This window comes from Empidonax traillii, unplaced genomic scaffold (genome assembly GCF_003031625.1).
Source record: "Empidonax traillii isolate 1590-97213 ecotype Southwest subspecies unplaced genomic scaffold, ASM303162v1 scaffold10:size5872457, whole genome shotgun sequence".
NCBI lineage: Eukaryota > Metazoa > Chordata > Aves > Passeriformes > Tyrannidae > Empidonax > Empidonax traillii.
The window spans coordinates 5,043,267-5,057,621 of NW_020955203.1; the positions used below are offsets into that span (position 1 = coordinate 5,043,267).

The window sequence follows — 14,355 nt, forward strand, 5'->3', positions numbered from 1 at the left end:
AGTGCTTCACTATTGTGTTAATTACAGTTCTGTGGGCAGTAACTCAAACTCAAACGTTTGAATTCCACCTGTTAATACCCGTTCTAGGCAGCTCCGTGCTCTGCAGGGATAAAAGCAGAGCACAGAAGAAGAAAAATTTCAGATCGTGCTCTTTAACTTAACAAGTCAGCTTTTCTTAATGTGTTTCACAAGGATCAATAAGCTTGAGCAAAAGCATAAAGGGAAAAAAAAAAAAAGAGAAACAAAAATAAGTCATCTGCCGTACCTCTTCTCCTCCTTCGTCTACCAGGGTCCAGTTCCCAGATTCCTTCCCAGATGAAGAGGAACTCTTCCTTGGTTTCATATGGCACATGAAGTCCATACGATTTCTGGTTTAAAGTGAAAAATCAAGTGTAAAAAATTTTAGAAAATTAAAAGCTGATCTTTAGTTAAGAGAGGGTATTTAAAAAAAAAAAAAAACAGATACAAGAACAAGAAATTAACAAGTGCAGCAGAAAGCCACCCAAGCAGAAAAGGCCCTGGTGACAGCAGCTTAGCACCTTTACTCAGAGGGTTCTGTTGCAGAGACAGAACAGGCCACCATGCAAAGCCTGAGCTATTTCAGAAGTCATAGTAAAAAAATCTTCAGGTCTGTCAGTGTTCAGAAGCTATTTCACAGCTGACAGCAAGCTGCATCCTACTGTGTACAGCAGAAGAAGGCTGAATTTGCTAATTCTGCTAAGGCTGAATTTTAAGATGAATGAGTAAAACATGTTTATAAAAGCATATTCATACTCACTTGACAGGAGACATAAGCAAGGCAAGAGACTGCATGAAATGAAAGACACCCGACGGGTTATCCAAGACCTTGATCTGAAATTAAATGCACAAATCTAAGAAAATCTAAACAAGTAAAACAAACGGCAAATTAGTTTCAGCAGAGGAATTCACATTTTTCCCTGGCATTTTGTTAAGACCGAAAAATATCCACAAAAGACAGCACTCACACACTGGAGAAAGTATTGCCATGGAAAAATATTGTGAGCTGTCCAAAAGAAATACTTATAAAAATTACAGGAGGGGGAAAAAAAAACCCAAACCATCACAAAAAAAAAAAAAAAAAAAAAAAAAAAAAAAAAAAAAAAAAAAAAAAAAAAAAAAAAAAAAAAAAAAAAAAAAAAAAAAAAAAAAAAAAAAAGAAAAAAGAAAACTTCTTTTGTTCCATGTAAAGGTCTGAGCACCAGGGGGAGTTCAGACATTGAGCACAAGGAAAGTTGGTACCCTACCAATGCTTAACGATAGGGCTCAACGATATTAGGGGTTTTTTTTTCAACCTAAATGACTCTATTCTATACTTTCGTTGCACCATTTGCCCTTCCTGTTAGTGCAATTGCAGTCCTTTTCCTCTGGCTAGATTTCCAACATCTTCTCTTCTTGGAGGAGCAAATACGTTTTTTGAAAGAACACCCTAGTGCCTTTGGATATCTGCACTCGCTCTGATCTTTACAAAGTGAACCCTCTCCTCTACCCCTGAAATTAACTAATAAACTTTTCATGGAAACCAGTCCCACTTCCATATGTAGGATGCAAATACCTGTTCTCCCTCATCCCTTACACATCACAGAGATACCTCCAGTCTCACTTGTCTCATACACAGCCGCTATTTCAAGTCTAAATATTCTTTCCACATCTTGGAGAGCACTCCCAAAACCTGGTGCATGAGGCACATGGCAAGCCCTTGACTCCCTTTCCTGGAATCTCTCTAGTCAAGAGTGAAGTGTGCTCCCCTGTTCACCTGCACAGGGTTGGGCTATTAGGGGGTAAGTTCACCCCCTGACAAACCCCTCACCATCACCATGATTCCACACACCTGGAAGGAGCGTCAGTCCTGAGGGAACGACTAGGTAGGAGACACTCTCCTTCTCTTACACACTCCCCCTCCCACTTTCTGACAATAAAGAATTAAACGTTCACACCTGAATTAACGGGCAAGCCCACTGGTTGATCCCAGATGGACACCGAAGGATGTGGTTGAAGAGGAAGAGATGGTCACCTGGGCAGCCAACTCTTTGCAGCACAGAGCCCTAAAGGGAAGTGTATTGGAATCATGTAAATAATTTCGAAGTAATTTCTTTATAGCCTTGCTAACTAGAGTAATACTGCTTGTTCATTCCTTTTCCCATGTTTTCTAACAAACCTCAATTTTCAGAGCACCTTACAGGAGAGTAATATTTAAAAGTCTGCTTGCTTGGCTTATAAGCCACAAACTGTTTTATTCGGTGTAAAGTAACTAATTTTTCTGCAACTGCATTAAAATTATTATTTATTATTATAATTTATTAATTTATTTAAAAATCAGCAAGAAGACACATTTCTCAAACGTGACAACTCTGAATAGTTTTATTGTCAAAATGAGTAAAAGCATAATGAATATTACTAAGTCCGCTATGAGCAGTGCTGGCTGCTCAGGTGTCAGTCCTCGTTAATGCTGCATGACTTCATCCAACAAGGGAATCAATTTTAAAGATGTGCTAACAAATTCTGTCCCTCAAGTACAACAAACCACATCCAAAAAAAAAAAAAAAAAAAAGAAATCACTGCCCATGGGACAGTGGGAGAAGCAGCAACACTTTCAGAAATGACTCCTGAATTCACCCCATGTTTTGGATCAGGTGTATCCATGCCTGCTCCCTCACCAGTCTCTGCAGCCACATGAGAAGGTCACTCTGAAACTGAGGATCTTCAATAACTCTTCGAGTGAAGCTGAAGAGGACGCTGATGCATTCCTTCAAGTGGCTCAAGTCTGAAGAAAGGTTCTCTGACTGCTTTAAAACTGTAAATTAAGAATAGAACTAAAAAGCTTTGACAAGCAAAAGCAGTAGGTTTGGGGCCACATAAAAAACTGCTCTCTGTATCTACAGATACCAAGACATTTCAACACAGCTGCTTGCTAAATCTGTCGGAGAAGAACACTTACACAGAGTACTTCATTTAAGTAGTTTATAATTAAGCACTGGACACTAACTATAAGACTATACCATGGTTACTTGCACAAAAGACCTTCCCTCAAGATTAACTTCCTAAGAACCACCAAACATACAAACAATCTGGGAGGTAGGGTGGAAAGGGAGGAGGACTAAGAACTAAAAATACCTGGGGCAGGAGGAGGAGAAATACTTTAGCCCAAACACCACGTTGGCACAAATTCAAATGAAACACTCAGAATGAAAAACAAAAAGATAATTCTAAGTACTACAGCTGTAAGATTTCAAATGGCCTTCCAAGAGGATGCAAAGTAGTCAGTCTGCAGCTCAGACAGAAGTCACTCCTGCATTCAGTTTGCACTCTCTAAGAGAGTAATTTAGGGGAATTGAAGTATTTTTCCTCTGAGAAAAAAGTTTCACTGATCCCTATGTAAGATCAACAGCCTTTTGAATCAGAGGAGAAACACCCCAGCACAGAAATCCCAACACAAAACTCCAAAACTGCAGGTAAACAAGGCGCTGGGAACCCTGCCCCCCCACAGGGAATGCTCCAGACCAGCAACACACCTTGTTCTTGCTGCTGAAGGGCCACAGACCTCAGCAGGGACGAGCTGATGAGCAGCCTGTAAACGTAGGACTCCACTTGGAGCCGGGACAGCACCGAGGTGTACGAGTGCAGGGCCAGGGTCTGGTGCACATGCTCTGCCTTGGCCTCAAACAGCTTCTTCAGCTCCCCCAGCACGCCTTCGTTCAGCTCCACTGTCTGGTAGCGATGGTGACCCGTCACCTTGCACTGGTCTGCACAGACACCCTGAGAGGAGAGCAGGTATTTCATGTGAGAGGTTTTTCCCACCTTGTTGGGTCAAGCCTAAAGGAAATTAACTCTGATATGACCCTCTCCTCAACACACTTCAAAGCTTTCGTAAAAGGGGATGCTCCATAAACGGGAAAGACAAACGTTTGGGAACATCCTGCGCACTTCTCCGGGCTGCTGGTTACTGAAAACTCGTATCTTTTGACTTCTGGAAAAAAAAAAATACTCTATATACCTCCGTAACTCAGATCTAGGAAAGGTCATAGCGTGGCTTTTCTGCAGCACTGAGATGTAAGCAAAACCAGGTGTCTCACTCCCAGAGACTGCACCTGCTTCTCAGTTTATAGACTTTCCATAAATATTTGGATCTGCTCTTTTAAAGCTAAAACATGCACTGAAACAAGATAAATATTTTCTCAGCTCCCAGAACCGATAATCTGTAGCAACTCCCCACTGCATGTTTAGAATTTTTAGAAATTAACTGCACTCTAACTTTTTCCCAAGCTGATATCAAAATCTGAGTCCAACCTTCCTCTGCCCTATCTCTAATTCTTCAGCACAAGAAAACCACAATAAAAAACATTCCCATTATTCTTTATATATAAAGAATATATATTCATTATATAATGAATATATGAATAACATTCCTCTTATTCTTCAATAAATAACATCCCAGGAAACATTCTTCAGAACCAGCACTTTGGAAGCTCAGCTTGAAAGTACCCCTGTGTTTCCTAAATACTAGAATAAGAATTTTACATTGGTATCAAGACATACAATAAATATATCGTGAACTGGGATGGAATAAAGCAAGTAGAAAGCTTAGCCAAGTGTCTGAAGGCCAATGGGGATGTAAGAGTGAAGCCAAAATTGTTTTCAGTGTAGAAAGTGATTATCACAAAACTGAGAGTCCAGTGAGGTACAGGGTTATGCCCCAGGAAAAAGGAAAGGATTCAAAACTGTTCCGTTTCTCATCTCTGCGGAGCTGCACTCACAGAAACAGCAGTGAAAGCTACCATGTGCATAGCTGTTTAGCACCCTTGGACGATTTGGGTGATGTGCTGGCTACAAACAGAGTCAGAACAATTTCATTCACTCCCACTGCAGCGCTGAGCTCCAAAGACAAGTGACACAGAACAAGTCTGGGGGAAAACTTTTCTCATGTGTGCCCCAAAGAGCTCCCTTAAACCCCTCAGGTTTGCAGACAAAGATGTGTCAGAGTACCATGACCACCCTGGAAGTAGCTAAAGCCACAGTTACACTTTACAGAGCAAGTTATTAAACGCGGACGGACCCCTCACACCCTCTGCTTTGAGCAGCAGGGCTGCCCCCAAGCACAACTGGAGCTCCTCTGCAGCTGCCAGCTCTGACAGCAAAAATGACATCAATGGAAACTGTCCCTGCAGGCAGCAGGCCAGATGGGACATCACTGCTACAGTCACTGCACCACGATTCCCCCCTGTCTGCCCGGAATGCTGTGGTGCAAACTCCACCTGACACCGCGGGCAGAGCTGGGCGTACACAGCTCATTCTGACTGACTGCAAACACGAGACTGACCCCAAAAGGGACTACTAGCACACATCCCACCGCGCTACACCCATCAGAGGTTAAAAACCAAACAACAAACTGTCTTAAAGTCTCAGCAGGATGAGACTTTAAAATACTGGGGGTCAGTGGTGAGGCAGAAAGCAAAGGCAATAATCTCTGGATGTGGAACTGTTGGAGCAAGTCCAGAGGAGGGCCACGAAATTGGTAAGGGGAGTGGAGAACCTCCCTTGTGAAGACAGGCTGAGAAAGTTGGAGCTGACAAGAGAAGCTTCTGTGGAGGCCTCATAGCAGCCTTCCAGTACCTGAAGGGGGTCTACAAAAAAGCTGGAGAGGGACTCTTCATCAGGAAATGTTGAGATAGCACAAGGAGTGACGGGTACTGATTCAAAGAGGGGAAATTTAGGTTAGATATTAGGAAGAAGTTGTATACTGTGAGGGTGGTGAGACACTGGAACAGGTTGCCCCAGGAGGCTGTGGATGACCCAACTCTGGCAGTGCTCAAAGCTAGGTAGGGCAACCTGGTCTAGTGGAAGGTGACCCTGCCCATGGCAGGGGGGTTTGGGACTAGCTGATCTTTAAGTTCCCTTTTAACCCTTAACATTCTGTGATTCTTTTTAGGCAGAACCCCTTGAACCCAATAAACTCGGCAGCGAGTAAAATTAAACTCCTCGGATCACATCCAAATAGTTTGGGTTCAAAAGCAGCTTCAGCAACAGCACCTGCACAGTCTTCTGCTGTTCTTTGAAAGTCCACAGTCTCCCCTTCAAATTTTGGCAGTCAGTTGTCATGGCCTGCAGCTCTGCCTCAGCCAGCAGCAGCTGCTTCCTGCAGCGCATGTAGTTCAGGAGCAGCTCGTAGAACTCGTGCCTGTCCTGATGGGCCACGCTTTCAAATTCCTCGGCATAGGAGTCGACATTCTCCAGCCACGAGTAGGGCTCGAAGATCTTCAGCTGCTCCCTGGTGAAGGGCACCAGCTCTGGCTCGCTGGGCAGCTCTGGGTACAGCCTCTCGTGGTGCAGCAGGGGTTTCACTGCCATGATGGTGGGTCTCTCGTAGGACAGCTCAGCCGACAGGTCTGGGTAGATCGACCTCAGTCCTGGCCGCTGGACACACACCTTGGACCTCTCAGGGAGCTGTGAGGTGCGGGGAAGAACCTTCTCTGAAGAGCAGGCAAGAGGATTTTCAGCATCTTGCACCTTTCCAGCTCCTCTGTCCTGCACAAAGCCCGGCACTGTCTGGGAACCAGCGGCTCCTGGCTGGAAGGTGCTGCTCGATAAATCGGCATTTCTTGATCCACTGGCAACCACTTCCATGGGGCTGCGAGATTCGTCCGGCTTGCTTTTCCCACTCTCTTCAGCATTCCCCACACATTCCTCATGGGAAGGAGCAGCTTTGAACTCTTCTGCACCTGTGTGAGGCTCCAGAGTCGCTGTCAGAGCCCCTCCACTTGCTGAAGGTAAAGGACTCTGGGGGACATCACGTACATCGTCTACTTCATCTCTGAGCCGAATTTCTGTAAATTCTCCAGGATGTTCCACTTGCACCTCCCTGGTTTGAGAAGGCTCTTCTGCCAGAGGAGGGAGGAAGGCATCATCAGGCTCTTGCACCTGGGACTCTTCATTACTTTTCTTCTTTTTCTCCTAGGAAAAAGAAAAATTAACAGTGTCACTGCCAAGCAAATCTCCCCACCCTACATCCCAAATCCCACCATCACCAAAAGCAGTATTGGTCAACATCACATCTCCAAAAGCCTTTAACATATTCAATTTCATAATATTAAAAATAAAAACTAATATATCAAAGAGATCTTTGTTCTGTATCTGCCCTTAGAAGACTGCCTGTCAGTGTGCATTTTCTTGGCCATCTCTTGCACAATGCTTCAATGTTTCTAAGTAAATATCCATAAATATCACAGGACAGAATGTTTCATTAACATAGAAAATAATCAACATAACAGGGCCCTGGGCTCTAAGGAGAGTCACTGCACTTCACTGTGTTACAGAAAAAAAAAAAGTTTATGATTCATCTAAAGTTTTACAGAATACTTTAATGAATAGAAAAACATTTTCAAAAGAGCAGTTTCAGAACAAAGTCTGCAATATAACCCCTAACTACATTCTAAAACCATCACAACATCTGAACAATTACTGAAATACCTACTTTCAACAGGTAATACACCTGGAGACACTGAAAAACTTAGCAGTGCCATTAAAATTGTAAATCGATTTTAAATTAAGATTAGTTTGAGCGTAAATAATTCCCATAAACCTAGTCCGAGGTGCAGGCTAGCCTCCTTCCCAAAGCACAGCACAGGATGTCTGTACACCTACCAGTTTACTAGGAGTGAAACTGAGGAGTTAGGATTAGGTCACAGTGCTCCAGTTTTGGATGGCCCAGATAATGTGACAAAGAACTAAGGTGAAACTGGTACAAATCCTTAACGTCCCTTCATGACTGGGGAAAAGACGACAGTTTTGCAAACTTGCTGACAGTGTCGCATATAGTTTTACTAAACATCTGATATGCCTTTGCCTTAAGAGAAAGCATAAATGAAAACAGCTCAAAACAAGGCTCAACCTTGATCTCAAGCCTAATTTTACTCCTCACACATGCTCACAGCCCCTCTGCAAAATGGAAACACTCTGGCTTTGCTTTCAGACTGTCTTCCAGTGTATTAAAACCTGTGAACAGTTCTGATCACAAAACAGCTCTGACTCACTCCAAGGCCAGCTAAAGCTGCAAGTGAGAGGTTAAAAACACATCAGTGCAATTCTTAAAGCTGGGACTTGCAATAATAAACACCTCCTGACAATTAACTCGAATTTTGTAATATCCACACGATACCGTGTCACTGAATCACATTTCTGACAGTGTACTGACCCACATACTTCACAGATACCTGCTGGTGCTTTCCTCTCTACAATCTCAAAGTTCCCTCTCACAGTCCTCATACAGAATAAACTCCCTTTATCTCTCAGTATCCTGTATTCCACTCAAACACTGCTGTTTGATGAAACGACTTAACATTTACAGAGTGCCTTTCAGCTCTCACTTTCCAAGGCAATTAAAAAAAAAAAAAAAAAAAAAAAAGCCATAATCCTTAACAGGGATTTCATCTGAGAAAGGAAGAAGATGAGAGAAATCAGGTTCTGAACTAACATGGAAGCAAAACCTGCTGTTCTACCAGAATTATGAGGTTTACCCTTAAGTCACCTATCAACGAATCCCAGAATGGCTTGGTTTGGAAGCTTCAGAAACCCTAAAGCTCAGCTTGTTCCACCCCCCTGCCATGGGCAGGGACACCTTCCACTAGAACAGGTTGCTCCAAGCCCCACTCAACCTGGCCTTGGACACTTCCAGGGATGAGAAGATGACCAGGCTCATTAGCCTTGTCCTATGGCTGACCACTCTCCTCTCCTTGCACATCATCAGTGGCACCTCAAGCTCCAAGGACACGTGTTAACTTTTCAGGAAACACACCCGGAGTAACTGAGTGCCACCTACACAAACAAGCAGGCACAAAGGCTCCCCTTCACCATTCCAGCTGCACTGGCTTTGCCACCCCTCTGTGTTTCAATCACCCTGGTGCTACTGGTGCTGCACAAGCTTAACTTTGGGGCTACTATTTTCAGAAAGCCCTGGGCTCTGTTCCACCACTTGGCAGCTCTGCAGCTGAGCCAGCCTTTCTCCCAGCTCATGAGAATTCCAGCTTTTCAGAGGATTACAGCTGCTTCCGAGGCATGGGAACGGAAAAGTCCTTAATGTGGCTGACCCTCAAACTGCATCCTCAGGCACGCCTGGGTACGAGCAGAAGTGGGCACAGAAACAGCAACAGAAATACCAGGGATGGGTCATGTGCAGCACTGGAGAATTACGGGTTCTCACATGTGACACGGCCACCGAATTGTTTCACGGTGAATCCCACCTGGAAGGGAGGGCTAAGGACTGGAGTCACCACACACATGTCCTTAATGAACCGCCAGTGGCACCCGTGACTCACCACCTTCCTGCAGGGAAGCAATTCTCTGAGGCAGCAGTTTTAGGGTCTGACTGCCTTGCACACGCCACGGGGCTGAATCAAAACCAAAACAATGACACACTCACTCTTCTGGGACTGCTTTTCCCTCAAATTTTAACTTGCCTTTGGTTCAGGAATCACAGCCATACCTGACATTTAGATTTAACCTTTTTTTTTTTTAACACTATACCAGTCAACTAATTCATCATTTTCACAGAGCTTTTTTTTTTACTTTAACGCCTTTGCTCTATGCTGTGCAGTTCACAAGATGAAAGAGGTTAAGAAGCTAAGGGTAGCACTTCCATTTTATGAGGTGAGATATTTCAGCTCAGATCATTCTCACAAGCTACTGACTGCTGGGGTCTTGGCAGTTTTAAAGGATTGTGCTGGGTTCTGAGAAGGCCAGGAGCTGACCGTTAGACAAACAAGAACAAGTCTGCAGCTGCAGGAATGCAGAGGTCAGCAGAAAGCAATGTGTGAGAAACGGTGATAACAGAAACTTTTCCCAGGAATGTGTGCTTTAAGACTACCAATCGTTGGACTGTCTGAGGCGCATGGACAGTGTGTGCTGACCAATCATAATAGCATGCTGTGCTCCTGGTCGCATGTCCAGAACTCAAAAGATTATATATCGAGTAGCCTTCTGATAATAAAACGGATTTGAATCTGCATCTCATAGATGTGTCGTTCTTTCCCGCTCGCTTAAATACCCACGGCAACTGACACTCTATATAAAGAAAATCAAGCCTTCAGAAAGCTGTCAGTACTCATACCATGAGCAGAGAACACCCTTAAAACAGCATAAAGCCTAGGAAGAGCGATACTTAAAAACTGTAGCAGCAACTGATGAAGCAGCAGCATTGCCATGTGCTATACATGGCCTCACGTTCTGAGCACTTCACAGACAATTCTATACAAATGAGATGTGGCATCACAGAATAGTTTGGGTTGGAAGGGACCTTAAACACCATCTCATTCCACAGCTTGCCCCGGGCAGCGACATGTTCCACTAGCCCAGGTTGCTCCAAGCCCCAACCAGCCTGATGTTTGGACACTTCCAGGGATCCAGGGGCAGCCACAGCTTCTCTGGGTAACCTGTGTCGGGGCATCACCACCCTCATAGACAACAATTCCTTCCCAATATCCCATCTCACCCTGCCCTTTGGCAGTTTGAAGCCACTCCCCGTTGTCTGCCCCTCCATTCCTTGTCCCAAGTCCCTCTCCAGCTCTTCTGGAGCCCCTTTAGGCACTGGAAGGAGCTCCAAGGCCTCCCTGGAGCCTCCTGCCTTTCCAGGCTGGCCACCGCCAGCTCTCTCAGCAGAACCCTACGCTAAAATCCCGTAAATGCTGACAAGTTCCATGGCTGCCCAACCCCGGGGCCGTCCCACAGGACACGGGACACCCGAGGAGGCCGCAGGACAACAGGGTAAACACCTTGTTTACATCCTGCCACGGCGCAGGGCCTACCACACACACCGCCAGCTGCTCCAAACCCGCGCTGTTAGGAGCGAAAGGAAGCAGGAACCTTTTTTATAACACAAACAACAACCAACAACAACACACACACACACACACACCCCACATACACACTCCCCTCTCCACCCCTTCCCTTCCTCTCTCCCCCCTCCTCCACCAGAGGCCGCGCGAACGCGGATGTAAAACACGGCCTGGCGCGGATACCGCCGAGCGCGGAACCCACCCCGGCCGCCGCAGGGCGTGCGGACGCCGAGGGACGCGCCTCGCCCTCCCGTTTTATCCTCCCCTCACCCCCCGGTCCCCTTTACCTTGGCGCGGCCGCGGGCGCGGCGCGGGGTCCGCACGGCCTCGGCCATCGCCTCGCTGCGCCCGCGCCCCGCCGCACCGGCCGGGCCGGGACACGCCCCCCCCGGCCTCGGCCAATGGGAGGGCGGGACGGGATAGGGGGCGGAGCCTCTCAGGGGGGACGGGCGGGGCGGGGCGGAGTGTGAGGGGAGAGGAGCTCCACAGAGCGGGCATGGGCACTTACGGACTGCCGAAGGGACCCACGGACTGCCCTGGACACCCACGGACTGCCCTGAGAACCCACAGAGCGCTATAGGGACCCACGGACTGCCCTGGGCACCCACAGAGCGCTGTAGGCACCCACGGACTGCCCTGGGGACCCAGGACTGCCACAGGAACCCACAGACTGCCCTAGGCACGAACTGCCCTGTGTACCCACGGTGCGTCCTTAGGCACCCACGGAGTGCCCATAGGCACCCATGGACTGCCCTAGGGACCCACGGACCGCCCTGGGGACCCACAGAGCACTGTAGGGATCCACGGACCGCCCTAGGGACCCATAGAGCGCTGTAGGCACCCACGGGCTGCCCTGGGGACCCACAGAGCACTTATGGGCACCCACAGGCTGCCATAGGGACCCACGGAGCCCACAGTGTGGGGGCATACAGAGCGCTGGAGCGATCCACACGCAGTCCATAGGACCCACGCACCGCCCATAGGGAAACACTGTCTGTAGGGACCTGCAGACTGCTATAGGGACCCACAGGCCATCCATGGGAACCCACAGCATTACAGGGACCCACACACCGTACGTAGGGCAACACTGTCCACTGGGACCCACAGACCATCCATAGGGACCCACAGGCTGCTATAGGGGCCTACACACCGCTGTAGGGACCCACAGACCATCCATAGGGAAAGAGTGTCCATAGGGAGCCACAGACCATCCATAGGGACCCACAGAGTGCTGTAGGGACCCACACACCGTCTGTGGGGAAACACCACCCATACAGACCCACAGACCATCCATGGGACCAACTCACAGACTGTCCACAGGGGAGAAGGGTCCGCTATAGGAACCCAGACACCCTCCATAGGGGAGCTGGGGTCTGCGGTAGGGACCCACTCATAGGGGTCTGGGGGAAGTCAGCGTCCACAACAGGGACACACAGACTGTCCATTCGGACCCACAGACCACTATAGGGCTGAGGTCCCCTGTATAGACCAAGAGACCCTCCATAGGGGCTGGGAGGAGCCCAGGCTGCTGCCCAAAAGGAATATGGGATGAGAAGCCAAGACCCCAGTAGCGAGGATGTTGAGTGTGACATCTACCTGTCTCGGCTCCTGAGGCACTTCCAGTACAGTGGAAATGCTGGCTCAGCCCCGGGCCAGGAACTGCTGCCTCTCAGGTCCCAGTCCTGGCACCCAGACATCCCCGGGGAACTCTGGCTGGAACAGAGCCTGGGCTCCACAGGGAGGAAGAGTGACTTCTCCCAGTCCCCAGATGGATGAGCCCTTTACAGGGTTCAGTGTTACCTTGCAGAAGACATCACAGTCAAGTTAATCACCTTGAACAGGCAGTGTTCACTCTGTGGGACCCTGCACTTGGGGCTTGAGAAGCCCCTGTGTTATTAGTGTAACCTGAAATTGGTCATGTCTGTGGGTATAGGGGGGGATGCATTGATCCTGACCACCTTCCTGGCCCTGTCTCTAGCTGGAAATACAGCAAGAAGTCCTCATGTGAACTTCCTTTACAAACAGAGCTGTTTCCTTATGACAATTTCTGAATTAGCTTGCGGGATCAGAGAGAGATCTGTCGACTCTGCCTCCAGGCAGAGTGCCCAGCATCTGAAGGATGTAAGATTTATTTGCAACCCACATTAATCAAAGAGTCACAGAATGGTTTGTGTTGGAAGGGACTTAAAAGCTCATCCAGTTCCAGTCACCCCTCACCATGGGCAGGGACACCTTCCACTACCCCAGGTTTCTCCAAGCCCCATCCGGCCTGGCCTTGAAGACTTCCAGGGATTAGAGGCAGCCACAGCTTCTCTGGACAACCAGTGCCAGAGCCTCACCACCCTCACAGGGAGGAGTTCCTTCCCAGTATATAGTCTAACCCTGCCCTCTAGCAGTGGGAAGCTGTTCCACCTTGCCCTATTCCCTTCTTATTCTGTCTTATGAAAGCTGTTGTGTTGCCGTTATGTCGTGGTGGTCCAATAAAAAACACACAAGAAGGCTGATTCAGGGCAGCATAAGAAATGCTCCCTCCTTTATTAAAATCCCTGCTCCTTTCATATCATTTTCAAAAAGCAGCGAGCAAGTAACAAGCAAGTAGCAAGCAAGCAACAGCGTCCTAATTGGCCCCTCATCATCACTGATACACTTGGCAGCAATCTTTGAGACACCTGGAGATGTCCAAGGATAAGGCTGTGGTTCTCACTCACCAAATCCAGGGACTCACAGTCCACCCTAGCACCCCAGTCAGCCTGTGTGTAAAACTTACTTATCTTCAATGCCACACTTGAAAGTTTCCCAAGTTGATCTCCTCTTCCAGGGAGCTAACAGACCCACTGTTAACCCCTACACTCTTGCCTTACTAAGCATTTGTCGTCTCGCTTACCCTGAGGAGAGAAGACAGGAGCTGCATAACTGGTTACCAGGGTCTATAGGGAGGCCAGGCACTCCTGCTGGGTGTGGAAGCCACCAGATCCCCCCTGTGAGGTAGCTCACCCTCAATAAAGGGCTCAGGGACAGGCTGGGCTCGTCCACAGGGGCTTGGGAAGAGGCCAAAGTCTTCTGCACCACTTGGAAAGCAATGAGGCAAGGGAAAATGATGGAGATTATGAAGATAAAAAGCCATTTTGGCGCCCATAGACACACAGACTTGTTTCCCAGTAGCTCCAGAGTCTGGACACTCCTCTTCAAGGCTGGGGTTTTTTTGGCCTAGGTATGTGCAAACAGTTGGTGTTTTCATAGAATCCAAGCCAGAAGGTCCCCCTTGAACCTCCTTTTCTCCAGGATGAGCCCCCTCCCAGCTCCCTCAGCTGCTCCTGCTCCTCCAGCCCCTTCCCCTGCACCCCTATTTTGGGATCGCTACGGTGCATTTAATGACCGTGCAAGCTGAGTTTCAGCCTCACTGGGGACCTTTGCATCCAGAAAAGCGTAACAGCAACTGTTGTGCTCAGCGGGAAAACCCCGACAGAGAAACAGTGCCATGTATCGCACAGCAGACGCTCTTCCAGGGGAGACA

At 47.8% G+C, this 14,355-nt stretch overlaps 1 protein-coding gene across 1 annotated transcript in view; it reads right to left on the reverse strand.

Moving 5' to 3' along the window:
- The window catches only part of EPG5 (ectopic P-granules autophagy protein 5 homolog), a 53,768-nt gene extending 42,592 nt beyond the window's left edge, over positions 1-11,176 (reverse strand). Inside the window, exons 1-7 of the mRNA XM_027885803.1 lie at positions 11,129-11,176; positions 6,046-6,966; positions 3,531-3,774; positions 2,676-2,812; positions 1,956-2,063; positions 779-852; positions 266-368 (exon numbers count right to left, since the gene is read on the reverse strand). Coding sequence (XP_027741604.1) covers positions 266-368; positions 779-852; positions 1,956-2,063; positions 2,676-2,812; positions 3,531-3,774; positions 6,046-6,966; positions 11,129-11,176 — 1,635 coding nt within the window. The remainder of the gene's footprint in view (positions 1-265; positions 369-778; positions 853-1,955; positions 2,064-2,675; positions 2,813-3,530; positions 3,775-6,045; positions 6,967-11,128) is intronic.
- Positions 11,177-14,355: the final 3,179 nt, after the last annotated feature.